At 45.2% G+C, this 25,889-nt stretch overlaps 1 protein-coding gene across 17 annotated transcripts in view; it reads left to right on the top strand.

The window, feature by feature from the left end:
• tenm2a (teneurin transmembrane protein 2a) overlaps nucleotides 1–25,889 on the top strand; it is a 252,539-nt gene that overhangs the window by 77,440 nt on the left and 149,210 nt on the right. For 9 of the 17 annotated variants that reach the window (XM_053880007.1, XM_053879994.1, XM_053880008.1 and 6 more), the window contains exons 3-6: nucleotides 8,896–8,940; nucleotides 9,043–9,081; nucleotides 12,146–12,430; nucleotides 21,921–21,968. In XM_053880007.1, the coding sequence (XP_053735982.1) occupies nucleotides 8,896–8,940; nucleotides 9,043–9,081; nucleotides 12,146–12,430; nucleotides 21,921–21,968 (417 nt within the window). The remainder of the gene's footprint in view (nucleotides 1–8,895; nucleotides 8,941–9,042; nucleotides 9,082–12,145; nucleotides 12,431–21,920; nucleotides 21,969–25,889) is intronic. The other 8 variants (XM_053880011.1, XM_053880005.1, XM_053880004.1 and 5 more) reach the window with 3 other exon arrangements.

Here is a 25,889-nt window from a genome sequence, read left to right as displayed (position 1 = left end):
CTCTATCTTCGCCATCATCCTTGAAACCATCAGATAAAATGCTCCGTCCCTGAAAGAGATTATTTTCTGGCTCATATTTGCTGGTATTGAAAGCAAAACCGTTTTGTTTCAACAGATGTTGTCAAGATTAATATGTTTTATCTTGGCATCTACAAAGCAAAGTAAACAAAGCCTTTCCACGGATACTATTACTTGAAACACTGCCACATTCGTGTTATCTTAATGGGCATGTCAGGATTCAAGGAGAGCCTTGTTTGAAAGGTTTGCGATGAAATGAAAAAAAGGCAGTGGAAAGCAGGATTTCAATCTCTGGTGGGCAGATGTTGGAAGTGTTTATATATGCGTCATCTATTCCAGTATTAAATAATCACTCACAGTCGTACACCAGGGCCAGTGTCCTGCATGTTTCAACCTTGTTTCACCGTGAGGTCAAATTGCAGTGCCGTGACTAACACAATGCACGGATAACACCAGCGAAGGTGTGCGTGGAAGTCGGCGCCACGCGTCTGCTCGCTCCGGCGTCCCTGTGCAGTGGACAGCAGTTACAGATGGACGGGACGGGACGGGACATGACAACATGCCGGGAACCCTGGAGGAAGTGGTGTCACTGAGAAATGTAGCGCTGAGCAGTGGAACACCTCTCGACTGAGAACAGGAGGCTGAAGCCATTCACGCCCAGAGATGAATCCAAACACAAGTGAAATGGATTCTGACGTTTGCCCAACAAAGTCAGCCATGAGTCAGATTTCAGGGCTCATTGTTAAAAATGTGCGTCTGGAAACACCCTGTGTTGGAATCACATGCTGCACCAAAGTGAATGACTCAGTTGTGAGGCTTTTTTCTTTACTCAGTTATAGAAAAATGATGTTGCCAATAGGTGATGATGTTTGGCGATGATATAGTGATCTGTGGTGAACGCACAAAAGAGGTGGGATGCAAGTTAGTAGAAGCAAGACAGAATATGCGTGTGAAAGGGAGGGGGGCAGAAGGAGGACCAGGGATATAGGAAGGAGAGGTAGGGACTTCAGATCAGGTCAAGTCATCAAAAACATTGAAAACGGAGGAGAGTGCAGGCAGGGTGAATGACATGCTTGTCTAGCTTAATGTCTGTCTTTCCATTTACCTCACCTTCCACTTATGTTGCCTAGTTATATTGCCTTCCACTCAAAATATTTGTTAGTCATTCTGTGCTAATTTGTGTGAGCTATTATATCAAAAAGAAAAAAATACAGTATTTAATAAATATAACATTATGAATAATGTGATAATGATATTGACATTGAGTCAGTGCAAACATAATTGTCTGCTTCTAAATTAAATATGAAAGTTTTTTTCTTCCCTTTAAAAATATGCCATTTTGAAATCAAATGTGTGGTAAAGTGTGAATTGACAAATATTTGTTGTCTTTTAAGGCTGAGGAATATAACATTCTTTATTTTTTAAACAGGTTTTCCTCTGATGCTGAAAATGTGCAGAAGAATGAGGCAAAACCCATAAAAAAATATGATACAAACCTGCAAGAATTTATTCTCACTCTTGTTCACGTCCTACCTAATCATCGCCATGGCAACCCTCATTTGCAAAGACTTGTATTATTCCCCAGTGCTCCATCAGAGTTGTATATTTTCACAGAACGTGTGATTCACATACTCTCACTTGAAAACCGAGACCAGTCGAACGACAGCTACACTTGTACCAGGTGCTTTGATTAGCACGCTGTTGTCTTGGAGTTTATTTCCTCTGGTCCACGGTGTCTCTCTCATCTGCCCCAAACTCACACATTTCATCATCCCCGTCCTCCATTTTTCCATCTCAATTTCTCTGCCGATTTCTCTTCGGCCTCTGTGAACTTCACAGACGTGATTTTCTTTTTCATCTTCACGCAGTCTGGAAAAGCCGTGTACTTTTTTTCCAAGAGAGTCATTTCAGTCCCAATGTCTGTCGACGTTTATGAATTCATTAATTTTCATCCAAAGTACTGCAGTTGTCTGTGGCCAGGGAACAAGGCCAGTTCTGCTTGTGCTCACCGAAACAATGCAGGTTTAAGAAGAAACATGTTCATGCATCCATGGTGGCGCTTCGTGAATTTGATATACTATTTTATTTTGTTGTTCTTACTACAGTTTTTTTATTTATTTCAACTCAGAAAACAGTCTCCATGGACCGTGATGTTTGGTGATGGTGTAGCGATTTGCGATGAGAGCAAAGTGGGGGTGGATGAGATGCTAGTGAAGTACAGATATGAGTAAGAAGAGTCATGAAAGTGAGATGAAGCAAGACATAATGGGTGAATACAGCATGAGGAAGGGAAGATTTGGGAGTCAAGGTAGTGAAAACAGTCCAGGTAATTGGACTCAGTCGTGCAGAGTAAAATAAAGGGAGGTGAAGAGGAGAGTGCAGGCAGGGGGGAAAGGGTGGAGACCACTGTCAGGGAGGGTCTGAGACAGAAAAGCAGCTGCTAGAGTGAAAGAGAAGTTTAATCCATGCTTGTGTTAGACTCTTGTCTTCTGCCTTTCTTCTTATTTAGTCAAAATTCTGTTAGTAAACTTAAAGTTAGCAGTTAGCTTTGTCCCGTGGCCTGGCGTTTGTTTTGGACTCAGTTTAACGGGTCAGGTTTCGTTGCCGCTATTGGCATGTGGAATTGCTTTTGTTTTGTATGAAATCATAAATGTAAATTTTTTTTTTTGTCTTTTTTCTTATTTTTGCTTCTTTTGTTTTTCAACTAAAGAGCAAGTTACTGGGCCATGTGTGAAGGCAGGAACACACCTATCTGGTGATGACATTTTTAGTCACTGGGATGTTCAAGCCGTTCTGGAGCCCAGTTATTATTATTATTATTATTATTATTATTATTATTATTATTATTATTATTATTATTATTATTATTATTATTATTATTATGTGGTGGACTAGTTAGTGGTTGTAGTTGAAACCATCTTTTATAATCATTCATTTTCTATTCATTTCTGTGAGGGAAGAAAGCAGACATGAGGGAGTGCAGCGCAAATCATTATGGATTTGATGCATGAACGTAATAATAGGCAGCGAGCAGCCTGGCCTCCTTGGCTCAGATATTCTGTTATTCGTGGAGCTCTGCCACTTTTCGTCAAGGCATGGAAACGAAGGCTTTACAGGAAGTGATGGTGTTGAAATATGAGGAATTTTGAAATGTATATGACGTGATCGTCGTCACTTCGACAATGTTGTTTTTTTAACGTGTCTTTGGAGATTTTAGTTCATGAGCTCACACAGATGGCAAGGTTTTGACTGTAGTTTGCTTCTTTTCTGCTACTTTTGCGAATGTAACTAGGAAAAGAAAGTCTCTCCGACCGTCCAAAATTAGTCTCCCATTCTTGAATGCCATTATCCCAAACAATGTTTCGCAAATTTCCTTTTTTCCTTTTACTGCCGAACATTTCGGCAATTTGCGATGGTTACGGTGAGTAAATCAGCGTACTTGTTGTGCACCTACGGACAAATCAGCCGCTGGTCGGAAGCGATGCTCTCCGTGGAGACTCCGTCCCGTTGGGTGGCCGTCGCTGAAGACGGTTTGGAAAATCAGCCCACGTATTGTGAGTGCTTTAAATTCTGCGCAGAATGACCCAGTAGGGGCGGGGAAGTCAACCAGCATAATGCCGCGCTCTATACTTTGCCTGTCAAACTGCTAACAAGCACAAATGATTTTTTAATGATAGGCCCCTTTATCCCACGAAGCTGTCGACGCACAAAAACACATACTCATAAACACACACAGACAAACCACATCACACAAACCCACTCCTACACACACACACACACACACAACCATAATGAGTTTTATCAAGGGAAGTGCGTTTGGTTTAATGGATCACTGCAAACGCCATCCCCACTCAAACTATTGCTCAGTCCAACCGGGGACTTCTTTTCCCCGAGTCCGCTTCATTTTGTACGACACAGAGGGCGGTAAGTGGTGATGAATCTCAGGTGCAGGAAATAAAAGCCTTCAAAGAGAGAAAGAACAAGTCTACTTTAATGTCCATCACTGCTGAGGAGCCCCGCTCCTCTCCTTCCAAGCACTCGGAGGTGTTAAACAGCATCCTGGACCCGCTGCTTCGTTGAACCAGTCGGTTGAAGGAAGGCCTCTCTCACTGCAGATAAGTGATCTGCTTTGAGTCTCACAGTTGACAGAGCTGAGCCAGTCCTCTGCTGTTAGATGGAATAGGACTAAAATGCACCGCCTGTTCTGCACTTTTTTGTTTTGAGTTTATTGAACTTTCCCACTGCTGGCTGAGAGTACCACAAATTCCGGACTATAGAGTGCACCGGAATGTTAGCCCCGCCCACTAAATTTAAGACGGGAAAATGATATTGTTTATCCATAAGCCGCAGCAGTCCATAAGCCACGGGTGCAGTGGTGCTGTCTGCGCCAAACAAAAATGCATGAGGGTCACTTCTAAACTAGTTTGGAAACCGGGCTCCAGCATGGAGACTGACTCCTGAAAGAAGCTGGGCAATGTTCTGAACTGGAATCATCTGAAAGAATTGTCCAAACCGCTGGTGATGTTGTGACAGTCTGGATAAACAGAATTGTTTTTTGTTTACGAAGACAATCCAATATATTGCCCTCAGTCCTGTATCGGGAGTCGTATCGCATCGCCGCATACACAATCCTTGTCCAAATATCAGCTGTAACCTGGCTGTCAGCGGTTCATTGAAGCTAGCTTGCTTGCTGGAGCGAGTTGAGGTGTTTTTAAAGGAGGTCTTGGCAAGTGGTGCATTTGTTAAGAACTATCGTGGGAAGCTGGTTGGCAGCCATAATAGTACGTTTCACCTCACCGACGTTCCGCCGGTAATCGTTTTCTCTGGGGAAAAAAAATAAAATAAAATAAAACTTTCCTTTCCTCGTAAGAGATGGTGGGGAAAAAACACTTCAGGAAAGTAAACATGGAGACAAATTGTGTCAGTCATTCACCGTAACTTAAGACGCACATCGACATCTGGCCCTACCCTTTTATTCAGAAGTACCTGAGTTCAGTGGCTTCACGCTGCTGAAAATGACTTGTCAAGAGACTGGAGTCGTATGAGTACGGCCTGCAGTCCCACTCACTCATGAGCACAGACCAATGAAGAGGGTCCGGTGGAGGAGGAGGCGGCCCCTGGGAAAGGCCAGAGGACAAAGGAAACCTCAAACGTTAAATGTCAGTCAAGAGGAATCCCTCATTACTGACCTCAGTGCCGCAGACTTTGATGACTGACGGTAATTGACTGAAGTGATCTTTAGCTTGGGTGAAGGGAAATAAATGGACATTTGTATATGACGTTTGCAAATAAATGAAAGCATAACAAAGACCCACAACTATGTGACTCCGTGACCCAACGCGGGGCTGCATCCAGAACAATTTGGAAGTCAGTACTTTTCCATTTGGGCTCTTATCCTGTAATGGGAAATTACTCAGGCAAAACTTTAACCACACTATAGAAACATGAAATAAAAAAAGTTTGGGGAGGAGAAAGAGAAGAGATTATGAGGCGAGGGAGGAAACTGTGAACAATAGGAAATAAGTTCTGAGAAAATGTCTGATGTGGCGCCAGAATTGAGGATAAAAGTTCAGTTTGGGACGCATTTCACTGTCCAAACGAAGAGAGTGTCAGTGGCTGAGCCTGAACTTAAAAGGCGCTTCGTTTTTTATTATGTCTCAACAAAACCACAGCACACAATGTGAGCTGAATGCCACATGCAATGTGCTTAGAAATGGACCAATGATACAGTGTGTGTGTGGAGGCCAGGGGCAAGACGCATCGATGCGATGTCAGCCTGGGACGTATACGCTGTGAAAACACCCTGCAAAGGAACACTTCTGCTCCCCAAATCAGTGTCGAAGACCAGCGGAGTGTCCTGAGAAGCTTGTTGTGTCGTGTTTTGTGTCATTCTGACTCTCATTTTAGATCAAGTGATGGAGTATTTCTTTAAAAAAGAAATTCAGATATGTAAGATACTGGAACTGTACTATTCACAAGCTTCATTTTAGCAACAATACTGTATAATCCTCTTTATTTTCTCCCTGACTATAAAGACAAAGTGATAGTGACACTTGTGCAATCTTAGTACACAATCAGTCCAGCCACCATCACCTCTGTTACTATATGGGCATGATTCCCTTCCAGTTTGTGAAACATATTTAATCCTGGTTTTGATTTTATGGCTGTAGAATTGCTGCAGTTTTTCTGTTACTGTGAGTTTTAAACATTTAAAGGAAAATCTTATTTTCAGTTTATAGAATTTCTTTCCAACATTATACTTGTGTATATATATATATATATATATATATATATATATATATATATATATATATATATATATATATATATATATATATATATATATATATATATATATATATATATATATATATATATATATATATATATATATATATAGTGCAGTGTCCATGCTACATGTCACATTCATTTGAATCCTTCTCTGTCTAGTTGCAACAGAAAAAGAAAATGATATTTTGCTGAAGTGAAATACTTCCTGGTCCAAAGCAGGGCTCTAAACAAGTGCAGTTGGTGGTGTGATACTGCGTTAATATTTAAAGTCAACTGCAGAAGAACTGATGAAGTGAACTGTGAAAGAAGCCATGTAGCGCAGCGTTGTACTCAGTATTTCAAACTCAGCTTCCTGAAGCTTGACAAACTGTATCCACGTGAAGTTGCTACTGTACATGCCATGAGTCAGTCACCATGAGTGTGCACGTCTTGATGTAATTACGATGAGGTGGAGGGAACTGAGGAGAGGAAGAATAGTAGAATACAGACGAGTCTTTCATTTTTAAGGACGTCAGGTGGACTTTGTGGTGACGTTTTTTTTTTCAAAGACCTGATGTTTTACTGAAATAAAACTTCACCAACCGCCGGCTCAACTAAATGGCAGGAAGGTCTGCCAGAATCAGACGAGTGTCACCGTGTGTCGAGACAGTAACCAAACACATTTCTCTGAAAACAACCAGATGGCACGTCTCAAGGTTCCAAGCGGATGTAACATCAATAGGCTGTGCGTTTCAGTAAATATCGGAGGAAGATGGCATCATATGAAGTTTTTTTTCCTCTTCCAAAACAACCTCCGCCAGTAAATGAATAACCATTTAAGAAAGCGTTCTAATTTGCTTATGCACTCAGCGGCGCCATCCATCTAAGTCCTTTCTTAATCTGACAACCACACATTTGATCTATATACGCACACGTGGGGCAGACAGATGTGCGAAGGTGCCGCGCGGAGAAAGACGCGTGAGTGCCGGAATGATCCGCCGGTGCGACGGGAGAATGGCATTGATTTGATTAGATAGCAGTGGCTCATTTGGCGCCACATCTGTCATCATATCATATAACAAACATAAGACGGCTTTTCTATTTATGGCCTGACGCAGATAGATGTTCCCGCGGCTCCCCTCTCTTGCGCCGATCCATCTTTCTTTGAATGCATGCAGATTGCTGTGGTCGTGGCCTGCGCGCGCCGCTGATGCTGATCAGGAGTGATTGCATGTTGCATGTGTAATCACTGGTTATGGGATGTTAATTGTGGAAGGTGGAGGCCTGTGGGATGTAACGTCAGATTGGTGTGGCAGATACAAGCCGTCTCAAACACCACGTCAAGTGGCTGCTGGCGCTTGCTCCTGCTTACTGCTGCCAGAGTGTTGGTTCTATATGTGACGCCCGGCTGCGTTTCATTTCCTTGACATTCACTTCAAATGAAGGTGAGTTTGTTCCCTCACAAATGGGCCCAAATTTGATGATGATGATGATGATGATGAAAACTCACACATGGACAGAATCGGGACGTTGTACCGACTGTATATATTGTAAAAACCAATTCCTTGTGTTATCGATTTTTATTTTTATTTTTATTTTTATTTTTATTTTTATTTTTATTTTTATTTTTATTTTTATTTTTATTTTCTGCTTTTGGGTCTATTGCAAATTCCATTTCTCTGACGACAAATTAATAAAATAAAATGAAATCATTTTAGACACACGTTGAAAACCCTGAAATCATGTTTCTTTCTGTTAATTTTCCATGAACATAACATAAATTTTAACTTAAATTTTGAGAACTTCTCCCTTCAGGTGTGGCCACAGCGGATCATCCTCCTCCATCTCACACTGTCCTCTGCTTCCTCTTCTCTCAAACTTACAAACTCTCAAAACTGAGAACTGGAAACCTAGGTTGTGTTAAAAATAAATAAATTATTATGAATTATTTTACCAACTAAATGTCAGTTGTACAGAAGAGGATTAGGGCCAGTGAAGAAAAAAAAAAAAATTGGCAGAATTCTGACTTTAAAGTGAGACTTTAATCTCAGAATTAAAGACTTTAATCTCAGAAATGTGACTTTTTTTTTCTTCACTGGCCCTAATCCTCTTCTGTACAGTTGAAATTTCAGTCTTTCTAAAAAACTTTGCCACTTTACGAACATTTCCAAAAAAAAAATTACATTTGTTCTACTCCAAGCAGGTTTTGTCATCACAAACATAGTCATACACAGGGCATATACCGAAAGAAACACTTTCTATGATAAGGTGATGTATTGCTCCGCAGCATTGCCGCCACCTGTTGTCGGATTGAGATCATTACACTCAATCAAATTTGAAATGCTGAAAAGGTAATAGATGATAATACAGATAGATAATATAGATCAGATAGTCTAGGCAGAAGAACAGATCAAATATTTGTAGGGCAATCGTATGAACGTGGAACAATACTGCAGTGTCTGTTTTCATCCCCTGTGGTCTGTTTCGTCGCTCTGTGGGGCCCAGCGGCGGCTATGAAAGGGCCAGGTGTGGCCCCCGGGCCCCGCTTTACCCAGGTCTGACCTGCAGCCATTTCTTATTAATGAAGCAAGCGTTCTGCTCTCTCAGGCTTCATGGATTTATCACCTCTCCTCCTTCGATATCTCATCTCAGGTATGGATTCATCAAGTAGCAGCTAGCGCCTGTGTTTACCCAGTAGAGGCGAGTTGGCTTCCTGCAGAGCAGCTTAATGATCTTCCCTTTCTCTCTCAAAAGTGGGAGGAAAAGACAAACCGACGTGGAAGATAAGCCATGGTAATAAGTTGTTCTCTCTAGCTAAGCACTGGGGTTTGCCAGCACTCCAGCTAATCCATCTGCTCCTCCAGTGCCATTCCTGTTACTACTCCTTGGTTAGGCTTCCCTCCGCCCCCCCACCCGCCCCCTCCCTCCCTCCCTCCCTCCCTCCCTTTGGCCCTCATTGGCAGTGGCACGCGGTGAAGAGGAGCCGTGGAGATCCAGCAGACCACATTCATCTGTTGGCTTTCTCCGTCTTTGATTGTGGCTGATGAGCCGCGGTTAACTCTGTCGTACAGCTGCGTGCATCCCGCCTCGGTGTAGTCCACGCCCCAAATGCAGACGCCGGCCTCCTCCTCCTCCTCTTTCTCCTCCTCCTTCTCCGCCTCCTCCTCCTCCTCCTCTTCCTCCTCCTCCTCCTCCTCCTCCTCCTCCTCTTCCTCCTCCTCCTCTTCCTCCTCCTCTTCCTCCTCCTCCTCCTCCTCCTCTTCCTCCTCCTCCTCCTCCTCTTCCTCCTCCTCCTCCTCCTCCTTCTCCTCCTCTTCCTCCTCCTCCTCTTCCTCCTCCTCTTCCTCCTCCTCCTCCTCCTCCTCTTCCTCCTCCTCCTCTTCCTCCTCCTCTTCCTCCTCCTCCTCCTCCTCCTCTTCCTCCTCCTCCTCCTCCTCTTCCTCCTCCTCCTCCTCCTTCTCCTCCTCTTCCTCCTCCTCCTCTTCCTCCTCCTCTTCCTCCTCCTCCTCCTCCTCCTTCTCCTCCTCTTCCTCCTCCTCCTCTTCCTCCTCCTCTTCCTCCTCCTCCTCCTCCTCCTCTTCCTCCTCCTCCTCCTCCTCCTCTTCCTCCTCCTCCTCCTCCTCCTCCTCCTCCTCCTTTACGCTGCCTCACAAGCTGCTAATGAAGTGAACCACAACTGTTTTCGCCCCCATCCCTTTAGCGCAACAGCTGATGGTGAGCGATTGCATCCACAATACACTTTTAATTAGTACAGAGAATAAATTGGTTGAGCATGCCTTTTTCCTTAATTGCTTTTTCCTCAGCTTGGATGTAATTGGGCTGCAGCACTGTTTATTGATCTCCTTTGATGTGCTTTCATGTGGATCCTTTTGTATATACATATTTGACACGTGAGGCGTTGGCCTGTCGTGGCGTGCGGCCAGCGTGAGCCAGGCGTCTGCACCGTGAGGCGAGGGACTGACGGGACCCCGGAGGCTCCGCGCTCCAGTCAGACGGGGGCCCCAGTCAGACGGGGGCCACAGTCAGACGGGGGCCCCAGTCAGACAGGGGAACCAGTCAAACAGGGGCCCCAGACAACACGCCTTTGATCCGTCTTCCACTCCTCCTGAATCTTTCGCAGGCACTTTTACAGGCCTCCAGGCCACTACACACTCCTTCCAGCAGTCAGTTTGTAGTTTATGTCTGATTCACGCTGCGTCATCGCCCCCCCACCTGCCTTCCCCAACAAAGCCCAATTTTCTGCTTCCACCTGCGTAGTTTCATAATTAGTTTGCCTCTCCGTGTGTGATGGTGGCTTTGTTTCCTGGGTCTGTGTTTCATGTGCAGCCTCTGCCTTCTGACAATCCTACACTGGAGCCTTGTTCTTGTTCTCTCAGCCTGTTCTGTCTGTCTGCCGCCAGATGATGTGGGTAAGTGTTGCATAAGTGGATCACACACTTGGTTCTCCGCCCCGACCGGGGGATTATTTGACGTTCCTAATCCAGTATAGATTTCCAGCCAATGCTTGTGCAATAAAACCGGATTGAGGAGCGGCTCACCAGGGACAGGGATCTAATCACCAGAGGCATTGATTGATTGATTGATCAGGAACTCATTCACTGGATCAACGATCGGCTCCCCGCTGGCGCTACAGAGGAGTCGGACCTGCCACACAGAGTGCAGGCTTGTTGTGATGGAGGGCTGCAGTTGAACCTATGCTATTCGAGCATCTGTGTACAAAGTCAGCTCCAGGGGCCCCTTGTGGCCCTTCATCACATCCCATACAGCCTTTGTTCGAAAATATATCATTTGTTGCTGGCAAGCTCTGAATAACAGTTCAAAATTAAAATACAATAAAAACATGCTCCAAATGTTTCATAAACTCTCCTGAGTAAGTTCCCATACTTATTTTACTCTAGTTTTTTTATTTATTTTTCTCATCACTTGCTGCTAAAAACAGATAGCAATGTACGGGTACAGGCCTGCGCTGGTGTTTCCTGGAGCGAGCTCACCTGAGGCCAGTGTTTCATGTTTCTCTTGGTATATTGATCAGAGTTCAGCTGTTCATGATGAACGTTTTCAATACTTTTTTACTTTTGACTGACAAATTCACTGCAAAAGTCATTGAAATCATTTTTCATGCACGCTTGGATGAAGACTTGATTTCCCTTTAAAACCTAGGATAGCTTTAGTATGGTACAAATGTTTTTATTTTTCCTGTAATTTATATTCATTATTTTCCTCACGTAAAGATTATTATTTTAGGATTTTGTTATGCTGTTTTTTTTTTTTTGTATCCCCACTTATTTTGAAATGAATGATAACTCATAATTATCTGCACTTTATGATTCTTTTCCATATGGTGTCTTTGTGAAAAACACGAGTTTGTCCCTGGAAGAGACGGGGTGGAAGATGGCGAGGGCTTGCTGCAACTGTTTCAGACTGCACTTCATGGCAATCATTAATAATAATAATGAAAGTGAACTGTAATTAGGCAGTAAGTCAAAGCTGCAAGAATAAATTTAATTTGTAAATGTGGGGAGTCTGTGAAACAAACAGCAAGATATTAACCTCTGTCTTTTCCGCATCACTGACATAGCAGCTTGCTTTCCTTCACCAGCAGCAAAGGATTGTGGGGATTTGAACTTTGCAATGCACTTTGTATTATTGAAAATGTTAGTTCAACACCAGTTAAGATCTCCTCCACTGTCGACCAAGACAAAAAATGTCCTGAAATATTGAATACCATGTACTCTTCTTGACTCACCTTTAACCAACTGTGACTCTTTTTTTCCTGCCATGTTTGCGAAAAAATCCCGAAACGAAAGCGGAAATTTCCCGGTGTGACATGTGTGTAATTCTTTCGTCTGCCTCACAGGAGGGAACTTCACCCTGGCTGAGCTGGGAGTGTGTGAGCCCACCCCTCCTCCTGCCGCTGTTCCGTATTGTCCAGACCTGGGCCTGCTCCAGAGGGGCTACTCTCTCAGCGCCGGCTCCGATGCCGATTCTGACCCAGAGGGCCCGCTATCTCCCGAGCGAGCCATTCAACTGTGGGCTGGAAGAGGGGGTGTGAAGTCCCGGCGCAGCTCAGGAGTGTCCAGTCGTGAAAATTCAGCACTGACCCTCACCGACTCCGAGAATGACAAGTCTGACGACGAGTCAGGTAGGACATTAGGATTTGGGGATTCATGCTGCAAGTACACACACTGTTGTGACCTGAGAACACAAGTCACAATTGACCCAAAAAGAACATTCATAAAAAATCTACTTTGTGGTATCAACGAGTCTCTCCTCCCATGTGTCGGTGCCGTTCTGAGTGATGCTAAATGAGGCTACTTTGGGTAACGTTAGCATCATGAAAGCTGTTTTGCTCATCCGCTTTTGAGCGCCACCACTGGAGTTTGCAAATACTGAATGAAGACCGTGATGACATTCAGACTCATGAGGCCGTTGGATTTGGTTAACAAGTCACTTTTTGTGTGCAGTTCCATATTGATCGTGCGTTGATCAGTTGTCCTGTTGATCAGTTTGTGGATTGGAATCTCTCAAGAGAGCACTCAAGAGACCGTGCTGCCAATGATCTTATCGGTACCTTCTAAGCATCTTCTGGCACAGGCTGCATCACTTGACTAGTTGGGTCTTTCTGCCGTTTGTCACCGAACACACCCCATTACGGCACATTCCTGGCTCATCTGACCTGGACCTGTCACGTGTTGCCTCCACTCTCCTGCTTGAGAGACACTGACCCCCAGCAGTCCACTACGTTGGGCACAAGTTGCCTTCTAACCCCAGTCCACTGCCTGTGTTGCTTGGTTATCACAATGTCTTCCTGTCAGTTCAGAAAGTATTACGTCAGAAGGACAGTCTTCTTTGAGACAAGAGTTGCGAGGCCTCAGAAGGACGGCTTTCCAAAGCGCTTCATTCACCCCTCACGTGTCGCTTTGCAAATTTCCCCTTCCACTATGTTTATCTGGGTAAATATCTGGGTTATTCAAGCGGAGATCATGTCGGTTAATAGGTGTTATCTCACCCGCCCTGACCCTGCGTGTAAACTGGATTTTGAAACCCTGAGTTGTAATCTTGATGTTGAAACCAGGTTTGGGAGCGGTGTAACTGTGTTGTGGACTGGAGGGGACAAGTGGAGATGAGGGACAGTGGACCCTCCCCTCCCCCCTTAGAAATAGATGGTGGCATCAGGTGCATATCCATGTCGTCACACAACCCACCAGGATGTCCACATAGGAGACCGGTCAGGTTCAACCTGTGATGGAAGTTGGTCGTAGAAACCACGATTGCATATAGGGCTTGAATATGATGCTCAATATAGGTCATTTTTTTCTTCTCCTCTCAACACCACCTTGTGCAGCTGCCTTTGCCAAGCTTTGGGCTCTGGGCTGCCGCACCTGGTGACCCACTCTGGGAATGGCCTGATGCCAAGAAAATGCAAGTCCCCCTTTACAAAATGTGTATTACTTCCTCCCAAAAACTTTATTTATTAGTCGGAATGCATCAGATGCACTTTCAGTCCTCGGTGGTCATAATCGCTGACGTGACCTAGTAAAACTTGGTCTGCTCCATAAATGATTTGATTGAAAGAAGGGGTAGTAAATATATCAGCACTGCAGAGTTTTTCATTGTGTGACGTCCAGGGTGCAGTGAGAGAGAGGCTTATCTTTAGCTTCAAGTGCATTCCTTTTTATGATGCTCCCAGAGGCAACTTTGTTTATTGGCAACGTCTCATTTCCCTGTTAATCCTGTCGCGCCTGTAAAACTTGATGCGAGTCTTGCTAAAGTGTCAATAGAGGTTAATGAAACGGGGATGGAAGGAAAAGGCAACTGTCTAATTGATTGAATTTTTCGCGGACACGCGCTAGATTTCCACCAACCTCCAACGTTCCGAACTGCAGACGTGTGTCGGCTGCTCAACCTACTCTGCACCTATTAAACACAGGTAGAAGCACCTTCCCACATGCGACGCTCCTCCCGCCGGCCGATAATTGCTTTGTGGTTAATTAGCGAGCTAATCTTGCCGCCGCAGATATCAGCCGCAGACGTCGCTCTCTGGATCGGGATGGCGAACGCTATTGAACGCGCCGTCTCTGGCATTTTCAGACCTCGTAAAATAATCTTCTTAATCCAGAACTACATTGTGCTAATGGTTCGCCTGCAGTGTGATGTCACTGAGTCGTGATTGTTGGAAAGATCAAAGACGCTTTTTTCTTTGACTGATTCCCAGAAGAAACTTGACGTGACGGATCCACCGATACTTCTGTGCCGCTACAGGGGCCAAAACATCATCCTGAGAAGTTTAGATGGAAGATTAGGTGGAACACGTGTCAAATCAAAGTCAATCAAAGTCAAATGTAGACTTCAAAAGTTCCCCTTCTATAAGTGGAGTTCACAGCGGCCGCGGGTTCACACCTCTGGGCTGGTCTCATCGAGCACGAACACAAAGATTGAAATCAGGCGTTTGCACGGCGGCCTCAGCTGGCATGAAGAGATCAGAGGCAGAGAGGCAGCCAGATAAAAGGACCAGCTGCGCGCGTGTGTGTGTGTGTGATCAAGTCAAATCGTTACCTACTTAGTCGCTTTAAATGAGGAAATCTCACCTTTCTCTCCTGCATTATCCTGAAAAAAAACGCCACACTTCAAACGACCCGCAAGAACCGCCTCACTCCCTGCAAAGCTAAACAATGTGCGCCTTCAGCAGCGTGGGTGCATAATGAGCCTGTGTGTGTTGTTGCTTGTGATGGCTGCTTTGCTCTGTGCAGGAGCCTGCGAGAGCCCGGGCTCCCCACATGTGTGTGGAAGTGTGAAGCAGCAGTGTCAAAGCAGCAGCAGGAGGATCTGAGCGTCTATTAATAGAGATCGACTGAGCCAGACAGAGAAGCAACATCATAAACACATGCTAACAAATCCAGAGACGGCGACGCACCTCAACACCAAACAGTCACATCTTGCCGCGTCTCTAACAAGCTGCCGTAGTCTCACCTTCACATGCTTCTCCTCGTCCCCTGTTTCATCTCTGAAGCGTCCTCCGCCGCCGCTCCTCTCCCGCTGCGCCGTTCATCGTCCCTTGTTATGCTTTTGTCAGAACAGTGGGCTTGAATGACAGATGCCAGTTCAAGAAGACCCGCGGTTCTTCTTCAGGCCAGGATTTGCAGTTCCCACCCACATATTTAGAGTTGAAAGAGGAGGTGGCTGTTGCTGTGGTGTTGTGCTCACGGGACCGAGCGACTTAGCAGACTAACTGTTGCTGTCGGCATGCTTTCATGTCTAGAATAACCTATGAACTGTGGATCACATTTTGCTGACATGAAATCTTTTAAATTGAGCACTCGGACTCGGCCACCGATGCCACTTTGATGGCAGCAGTTATTGAATGCCAGATTAGTTCTGTTCAATTTGTGTTTTGTATTGTAGTAAAACTATTGACGTCGCCCATGTACAAGATAAAGGCACTGAGGGAAGTAGTTAAAATGGCAGATGATACTTGTGGAAAAATAATTTTAAGCAACTTCATGTGTGATGGTGCAATGCAAGTAGTCATAGTACTCACAGGATGAGTACTCGTTTAAGGGGGAAACAAAGGTTCCTTTGCCTCCCTACCTGTCACTAATGGTGGGCCTCGATTAAAAAAAAGTTGTTATATTTCAGTAATTCTAATTAATGAATTCTATTGCAATGGATGCTTTGGATGTGGTGCACCTCTCAATGTTCCTTGCAAAAGTTTGAGACCTGACGTGTCTGTTATTTGCATCAATTAACAGTATTGTCCTGTAGTTAGTTAACTTGTACTTGTACCGCAAAGAGGTTTCTTATTCGCTCTTTGTTTTATTCAGTTGAACATGTGTTCAGAAACACGTGTTCTACAGTTCCAGTGTGGACTGAAACAAACTTGAGGTGACGTGAGCGGTGGATGCCACTGACCAACTGTAAAGAAAGTAGGCGGGACAAATACTTCTGAATCTCCATTTGCATATCCAACTGCAGTTTGAAGTAGTTTGTTTGTTTTTTTCACTGGGGTCCAAAGTTATTTTAAAAGTGTATGAAATCAACACGATACACAATAACGACACAATAATGTCGACCATCATCACATTCATTGAATTCAGTGAGCGTCATCTGCTCTGTTTATCTGCTCGAACCTCACTTCATGCCAGGTGTTTTTCATCTGTGATCACCGTCACATCATTCCCGGTCCCTCCCTCCACTGTGCACCGTTGACCACATCAGGTTTCAAGATGAAGCGCTGGACACGGCCTCTTTAGTAATCATTACTATGATGATGAGCAGAAAGACCTGATCCATTCATGTGTAAGACACGGGGACAAACCCGAGTCGATAAGAAATTAAAGCGTGAGAACAATCACAGATATCCATCAGTAAAGTCACCTGTTGCTAGTCTCAACGCGATTATCACCCAAGGGAAATGTGTGGTAGGAGTGTGTGGGAGTACACACACACACCTACTGTATGAGGCATTGATATCAATCCCCTTTAGTAGGATGAAGAAGAGTGGAGACGGCCTTTCAAAATACATGCAACGGAAGACAACACGTCTTCATGGATGTGCAAGAGAGGCGAAGGTGTGGGACAAGGAAGCAACAGCGGAGGAGAAACCACGGAGACATCCTCTGCAGACTTTTGCTCGGACCACCTGCAGTGCTCAGTGGTCTCCTGCAGACATCTAAGAGCTGCTCACGAGTTCTGTTACGGCTCACTTTCATTCACTGACAAGTACGTAAAGCCACCTCATTCGGAATCCTTCAGTGTAATTCGGGAATTTCAACGTTTCTCTCAACCCCGCTTTATTGTCGAGTATTGAATGCTGGGCTTTTATTACCGCTTCCAGACACTATTAAAATAAAGAGACTAGAGCGTTGACTTGGCAGCACGAGTGCAGTTTGCACAAGCATCTTCGGAGACAAACAAATATGAGCAGAGGGAGCGGCGATGGGAGATTTCATTTTGGCAAAGTGGGGGAGGAGATTTACTGTCACACTGTGCGCCTCATAAAAGGCCCGCCTGGAAACACAAGCGGGAGGGAAGGAGTGCTTGTAAATTCCCACCGCCGCGTCTGATGGCCACGTTCGGACTGCATTGATCAGCAGGAAGAATGATTAAAACATGAATTAGATGAAATAAGATCAGGTCCTGACATTGATTTAATCCCGGCGCCCGCTTTATGGGTCCAGTTCTGGACGTGGGCCTTGTGTTGGTCGTCCGTGAGCTTCGGACTCTCTCGCTCATTGAAGAGCAGCCACTTATAGAAACCAGGATTCAACTTCAACAATGTTTTCTGTCAATAAAACTGGTCTTTATTCATGCAGCCGACGTGATGAGCGCGGACGTGCCGCTCGGCGGCCAGCATGCTGATGAGCTGCCTGCCGACCGTGCTGCTCCTCCGGCTCAATCTTGACATCTGTTCCACGCGATAATAAATCATAGGGCGGCACGGTGACGTACGTGGCAGGAGGTATTCATCTCATAATTGGAGAATGAGAAGGTGGCGTTAAATTTAGGCTGCCTTTCCTGTCCAGCCCTGACCCCAGTCAGGGCCAAATGAATCCCCTGCTCTTCGCTTGGTGTTTGTTTGGACCTCTCAATCTTCCGAATTACCATGCTGTCTTCCCTTTCTTGTTATTGGCTTTAAAAACAGAGTTTGGCAAGGTGATTCAACTCATCAAGGTGGCCGGGGGAGCCTCCTCCCACTGCCTTTATTATTCTGTTTTTCAAATTGTTTCAACTCATTTCTTTTCAGACACTTAAAGGGGCCCTTTCCTGCTCATTTTGGGGCCATTTGAAAGGATACTGGACCTCAAAAATGCTCTTCAGGAGAAAATAGAAAAGCATGTCTTATCTCGAACTGGATTTTGAAATCTTGTCCCTCACTGCGCCCACGTTGTTTTAATGAATCAGAAGTGGAACATTCTCTCTATTCTGCCCCGTCGCTTGCTCTTAACATGGTCGTCATCTTTTCGTGTCCAGGGAAGTGATTTTTGGCTTCTTGCTGTTGCTGTTCCTTCAAAGAAGACGTTCAAAGACTAGCAACTAGTGATGGTGAATTCCAGAATAATTTCGGCTGCTGATGTTCTGATGTCCTGTCGCACGTTTCGGAGCAAAATAATGATTGATCCGGCAATAACATTGTTGCCCTTCAACTGTTGCTGTGCATCGTGGGTAGCATGAGCAGTGGTGAGGTGTGGACTATATATATACATGCATATTCTATTCCACTTTGTCTTCCAGAGGAGGGTGGCGGGGGGGAGCTGGGCCAATCTCAGCATCAGCAGGTGACAACATGCAAACTCCACGCAGAAAGGTCACTAGTCCAACCGGATCGTCGAACCCGCAGCCTAGGTGCTGCAAGGCCAGAGTGCTAACCACGAGTGCGCCATGTGGCCCAGGCATGGACGAGGACTAACAAAAATCATTACAATAAAGTGATGGTGGATTTTCTCTTCTCTGTCAACATACAAAAACGTAATAACAAAAACGAAATCATCAATAACAAGGGTTGTTTCATTTATCACTCAATAAAAGGTTGATGAAGCAGCTTATCAAAAAACATTCCTTGCCAGTCAGTTGTTCCCACTGAAGTGGAATTGTCACATGTTTCTCCCCTTAATAATGGAATACTTCTGGCTTAAAGCCTGGAAAACAACCACCTCTTCTCTAACATTCCTGAATGATTCATTTGAGGTGATAAAAGGTGGGTTTAAATCTCGCTTTCTGGACGTGACAACAGCCTGCTTTCAATTCTGCTGTGAATGTTTAGTTGAGTTGGCGTGGCGTCTGCAGCTGCATCTGTAAATAACTCACGCCAGGTTTCTCCAAATCCTCAGCAGCATTTCCAATACAGCTGCACTCAACACCAGGAACTGCTCCCATGCAGCTCCTGTCGATCAAATTCCGGCGACTCTTATAGAGTCGGACTGATGGGGTCCCTTAAGACCGCTGCTGTCCCCTCAGGGTCCCTGTGAATGTGTGTGAAAGAAACTGAGAATGAGAGGCTGCGTGTTAGAAAGGTTGGGGGCATTAGACTCTGATTGAGTTTCACAGAGCAACGTGGGGTGCGAACGGCTCGACAGTGGTCTAACAGAATTAGTAGCTTGTGATGAATGGTGTGTAAGAGCAACACTGACAACCTGCTTTCGCAAATACACTTGTGCCTGAGTGCGTGTTTGTGTGTGCCTTCATACCTCAGCTCTGGTTCAAGGACTTTAAGTCCGTGCGGCAGGACCTACGTGCTCGGCGACGGCGGTGGCGGCCGACGCACTCACACTGCGTGTGGAGCCATATGTGTGTCTCTCTTTGGGTTAAACATCGGGTTTGAAAAATTCCCCGTGGTCCCGATCAATAAAAATGGTTCTATTCAGCATACTGAACACAGCGCTCATGCTCCAGCTATGAATAAAAAAAGATCTTCCAAATCCATGTGGCGCATTTCTATGGCTCTTTTCAGACTGGAGTTGTGGGGGAAAAAGCCTCAGTCTGACGGTGCGTAAGAGCTGTGTTGAATAAAAGAGCCGGGATATTGATCATCATAGATGGACGCTAAAGTGGGAAGAATGTTGATTGAGTAAAAAAAGGAAAAGGCCTGCACCTTGAATAAAAGGCAAAACAGAGACGAGGGAGCAGCATCCAAACCATTCAGAAATTGTGTGATGTGTGTCATCTTGCGCTTGAGTGGCTGCGGCGCTGGTATCTGGAGCCGGGATCCATCCATTCTCCCGGGTTTCTACTGAAGAGTCACTGGCGTAGTGAAATATCATTTGTGTCAGGCATGTAAGTTGCTGACGACTCGTCTGCTGCCCGAGTTAGTGAGCTGTAATAGCCTCGACTACTGTCTTCAGACCTGCTGAAGAGAAACCGGAGAGACGAAGGGCTCGGACAGCAAATGGAGAATCCTCCATCCAATTGTTCCGTGATCATATTTTCCTCGGCATGGTGCCAGAGCCGTTTGTAGTTTAATGGTTACCACCGTCTTCATAATTGGAAATTGAAAGTCTTGATACACTGTGACCATAGATAGGACCAAAGAACCACTCTTTCACCCTTTGCAGGCACTAAAAGCTGGGCAAACCTCTTGGTCCTCTCAAAAAAAAATCACCAGGTTGCAATAGTTTGCCTCCTTCAAAGCCACCCACCCATCCTCCCTCCCATGGCGTGATATATTGACGTTGGGAAAGTGCGTCCTATACTGACGCCGAAGGCAGCCTTCAGCATAGCATGTTGACACTGGGGGCGTTTCAATGGATTAGATGCGCATGAATATGAATGCATTTTTTATGTCCATATTGCTCTTCACCAATAGATTCACAAGGGGGGGCAGCCCAGAGTCAAAAGTTGATGACAACAACAAGCTCCAAAACCAACACAGCGACTATGGAAGACGCATTGTACGCATGTAGCTCTTGCACAAAAGAGGACACGGAGGCGGCGTTGTAGGAGGCGGTGGTCGGTGAGGCCAATAAATATATGGCCACTGGTGGACGGAGAGTTTCCACCATTGTTATGTCTTCTTCCTGTATCATTAGAGCTATGTATCGGGTCATAACAGCAACACTTTGGTCCGTATCCGTAAGCTTTGTGGAAACGTGCAGAAATACGGATGAAATTAACACAGAGCACGGACAGAAGGATCTGTCCGTAACTGCATGGAACGTTGAGCTTAAATGGACTTTTAAAGTGCCACATATTGAAAACAATCTAGCGAACGCTGACGCCTACCTTTGTTGACACATTTGACTTTAAATTTAGTCATGTTTTTGCAGACGGTCCGACACATAAAATAAAGAAAGTTGTTGGGGTATGGGCTGAGCCATGGGGTGGCGCAGCTTCTGCCACTTTCATGCCACTTGCTGCATGTGATCACGAGCTTGGCTCACACTTCTGAAAGGGCGCAGGTCACGTGAGGTGCAGACGTGTCCACATTCATCGCGGAAGTCTTGACCTCACGCAAAAGTGCTCTTGACGAACGTCAACATGTGTGAGTGAAAATGGGGGAGCTCAGTTTGCTGTTCAATGACCACATGTCCATAGAACAAGGCAGAAACTCATGGCACTTGTTAAATAGGTGCATCTCACGAAGGGTCTTAGTAAATCGGCCGCTAACTTCCTAATGCACGTGGCATCCAAAATACAACACGTATTGAAAGACACACCTGATGGTGGAGCAGTTTCAGAGCAGCTCAGTTCAGTCTTTGAGGCACACGCCTCGTGACACCTCATGAGAAGAAGAGCAAGAGAAAGTGCCTGAATAAAGCTCCAATACAGTTGCATTATCGCATACTATCATGTAGTGTGTAAAAACGTAACTCTCACAAGTATTTTTTTTTGCCCTTGAGTATTTGACATTCTTCCATCAGGCGCCAAATTCTTGAATTCCATCCAACAGATTTATGGAAAGGTCTTTGATAAGTCAGTGTGACATCGTTTCGATGTATTTCACAACGATATAACCCACAGTTGAGTTGAACTTTTTTTCACCCTCGCGTTGTCATTACTAGTAAAACTTACATCATCCTCGGCGACGAACTGAAGCGAAGCTCCAGTTGAATGTGACCTTGAAGCAGCCCTTATGTGTTGATATTGTTCTGCTGGTGTGGATTCATGTTTTTTCCGTGTTTCTTTTCACGACCCTCCAGCCTATCTAGACGACGATGAGGATGATCCATTCGGAGACTATGTGATCAGTAAGTCTGACTGTTGTGTTTGATAGAGTCGCAGGGCCTCTTCAGGCGAGTGTGTGCCTCTCTCTGTGTGATCGTGCTTGACGTGTTGTGCCCTTTCCTCTGTCTGTTCCTTCTATTAGTCTGTTGCAGACGATGTAATTGCTTCTAACTGGGCTCCAGCGGAGAAAGCGCATTATCACCGAGTCTCATCACAAGTCTTTTTTTTTTTAGCTCTGATTGCTCCTCTTGTTGCAAGTGTTGCACATCCACGTTTCTACATCTTTCTCGAGAATGTTCAACAGGAAAGTTGTCAGCTTGTTTCTGTTGTAGGTGAGAAAAGGAGCGGAGAAACTAATTGGGTTTGGTACACTGCTCTTACTTCGCCTGCTCCAAGACGAGAAGTTTCTTCGTCACGTGCCTCATCTGCATTTATGAGCCTCTTTCATGATGTTCTCCTGTTCATTAGCTCACGTCAGACTGGTTAATCTCTTAGCTCTTGATCAGAGCAAATTTCCCAGAGGGTGTGTTTTCCTTTCCTCCTCCGCTGCTGAAAAGTCAGGCGTATTTACCCATATCTCCCCGGTTCTTTGTCTCCCAGAGCCAAATTAGTGCTAATGTTTGTGTTACTGGGTTGAAGAGTTTTATCTGTTTTCATTAGTCAGATCGGCTGCTGCGAGTCACCAAGTCAACGTGTGGGAGAAGAAGAACAACACAAACACGGCACGCTTGGAGAGATAGGAGCCAAAATAGACACGCAATAATACGTCTCAATAATGCCTTTGATGTGACTTGATATCAGTCCCCCACCTTTGTAAGTCAGGTGAAGAATGTGAGGCTGATATTTACTGACGCTAATTTTATCTGCCATTATTGCTTCTGTGGACAGGAATCAGAAACAGGCCTGTGTCTGTCATAATCAAATCGACTCGCAGAATTAAAGTCTAAAAATTTATGTATCGAAATTAACCTTTCAGAAAGTGCAGGTCACATTCTTTGAATTTGTGTATTGCTTTTTTACATTTTTATACGCTCCTCGCCACTCCACTGTTTCCCAGCCTAGAAATGCCCATTTATCAATAATAATAATACATTCAAAATAACAGTGGATTATTTTTATTTGTCAGTCAAACCTCCTCCAAGAATTGACCTACTCTGCATTCAATTCTGCTTCTTAGTGCTTTAGATTACAACATTTACTAATGACCCAGAAGTCAATACCTGATGTCAAAAGATTTATGAACCGCTCAGTGCACTGAAGGACGTCAGGGTCCACAGGTCATAAATCTTGCCACTGTCAGCTGTCAGCGCCATTCCTTGGTGCAAGAAGACATTACAGTGGTGTGATAAATGACCATCACAGACGTTAATATTGGCGTTCTGAAATCACATCGTCTAAATGTAAATCTTATTTCAAATCAATCGTTTGTTTTTGGCTTGGCTATTTTAAGGATTTCCAAAAACGTGTATTGTTTTACCCACTGATTCTGCAGCCAGCAGTGTTGCCTTCGCTGCGTGAGCGGTCAATTCTTACAGTCGTTTTAGAGCAAGATAAATACAGACAATTTCTTCGGGAAGTTCTAGTGTTCTTTGCACACCAGACATGTTTGCTTTGTCGCCGCCATCAACACAGCAGCTGCGCCGCCGTTCAGCTTCCTCCTCCAGCAGAGTGATTATGACAGGCTGATTGGTGTTTTGTTTTCTTGGGGATGAGAAGATCAATGCGTGCTTGATAGAGGGGGCTGGGCCTGGAGCGCAGAGAGCAGATAAAAGATGGAGAGGATGACATCTTGTTGCTCGTGGATTTAACCCAGGATCGGGAGATTTAAACCGGGGAGAAGATGGAGTTAAAGCGCGGGGGGTGGAGAGAGGACAGCATGGCATTTGAAAGGGAAGATTTCAATGGGTTTTCAGAGGGAGAGATGCGAGGAACGGGGAGGAGTGATTGTGAGGATGAGTACGATTTAACAGTAGATGGTTGAGGATTAAGATTCTGCCACTGTCTGTGAGCGGCGGGATAATCTCAGGCGTCCCACAGTGCGCCACAGGGAGCCCACCAGTGCCACAGGGGTCAAGGCCACCGTCAAGCCTGTCACTGGGTCTAAGTGTGTGTGTGTGTGTGTGTGTGTCCATGAAGGTGCTGCAGGTGGAATTAGCTGCTGATTGTGCCACCTACTGAGCTGCGCTATAAGCAGCTTGATAGAAATGCCCCACAGGTGGCGCGAGACAGGCGTGGCAGAGGTGTCCTCCCTCCTGTGGGCACGGTGCCCCTTAGTCAACAACTTGTTTATCTGCCACGCTCCACATCCCCACGCTCCTGGATCATAACGCCACACTGTTCCTTTCTGTTGGGAGAAGTCACTAGATACAAAGTTTTCATCCATATTGATTTCTGCTCCATGCTGCCTCGTGGAATGAAGGCACGCTCGGCTGCGCTGGCCAGTTCACGTGTGGAGTCGTCAGAAACACACAGAGACCACCTGACACCGAGATGCAATATCAAAGCGGCTCCTCCTCGGAGTGAACACATGAGTCATGCGTTGGACGTGAACACGATTAGAAAGGGTTGCGCCAGCAATTAATGCCTCTTTTCACGCAAACAGACTCAAAAAGTCTCTGTCTCGGCTGAAGCTCGCAGGCATGTTCAGTGTTAAGCAGATAATTTACTTGGTCTGTGGTTAGTGAGCTTCCCGCTGCAACTATATTGTCAGATGATGAAGTAGTTTCTTTTTTGGTGAGATATGTTTGTTTTCATTCGCTTGCAGTCTCTATGGATCTTTGGGGGAAAAAAAAAAAAAAAACAAGCCTGGAGCGAAATTTTAATGTTTATGACTGTTGAGATAACGTGTGCCGAGAGACAGCCTCCGTGTGAACATGCGTGTTGTAACTGGATGGAAGCAACTGAACTTCTACAGGCCGCGACCGAACAGAAGGACAGATATCACCGTGAGTCAGCCCCGGAGGAAGTACCTGACGTCCTGTATCACCGGCTCATGTTTGTCATGCTATTTTGGAGCCCTCAATGTGCCCTGAGTCTGACAGAATTGTCACGCGTCTAGAGGGAAGTACGCTGTGGCCTTAAATGACACGACTGTGATTTAGGAAAACAGTAAGGCGTGCTGATGTTATGGATGTGTTTTCTCTTTAAGATAGGGGTTAGCAGTAGGGCTAAGGTTTTTGTTAGGAAATACCAACACATTCTCACGAGTGCGACGATCATCCCTATGCGTCACCGTTCAACACAGAAGGCTTCTGCGCCACACTGGATCGGAAATTCTACTTGACCGCAGTCGATATTTGATGCCTTGGGAGTGAGAAAGTGAAACTGGATACAGAAAAAGGCAGCGTGCCATGATGCACTGGCAATTTTTGTCGCAACAGCTGGGGGTATTTGAGGTGACGAAGAGTCACCGAAGCCGAATAGTGGAACGCTCACACAGTGAGGCAACATGCAGGTCTGAACGATGACTTTCGCTTCAAATCAATGTAGTAGAATGTGACGATCTTGTGTTGTTGTTTTTCAAGTGCTTTATAAATAAACACCTGGCATGGTATCAAATACAAAAAATGTGTCGTGTACGTGAAAAAAGTTCTGCACTTGGGCTCACTGCCCGGTTGGCAGTTGTCAGGACAGTAGCGGTTCAACACAAGTCGAAATGATTTTGACTTTCCGACCCATGTCTCACACGTCGTTTGCTGTCCACAGTGTCAAGTATCACATGCAGATGTCTCTGACTGTCGCCATGACACTTCATTGCAATGTGTGATTTACTGAACGCTGCCCCCCACAGTCTGAGGACATATCTGCAATGAAGGTATGTCCTCTTTTAAGGCCCTTTAAACAAGACTTTGAGGGATGAAGTTGAGGGTTAAGGATGCTGTTGGTCATTCACATCTCCATACAAGTTCACACTCACCTGAATGACTTTATTTGGCTTTCTGCAT

This window comes from Synchiropus splendidus, chromosome 11 (assembly GCF_027744825.2).
Source record: "Synchiropus splendidus isolate RoL2022-P1 chromosome 11, RoL_Sspl_1.0, whole genome shotgun sequence".
Classification (NCBI taxonomy): Eukaryota; Metazoa; Chordata; class Actinopteri; order Syngnathiformes; family Callionymidae; genus Synchiropus; species Synchiropus splendidus.
Note: the sequence above shows the minus strand (reverse complement) of the source record. Positions and strands in the feature narration are given on the sequence as shown.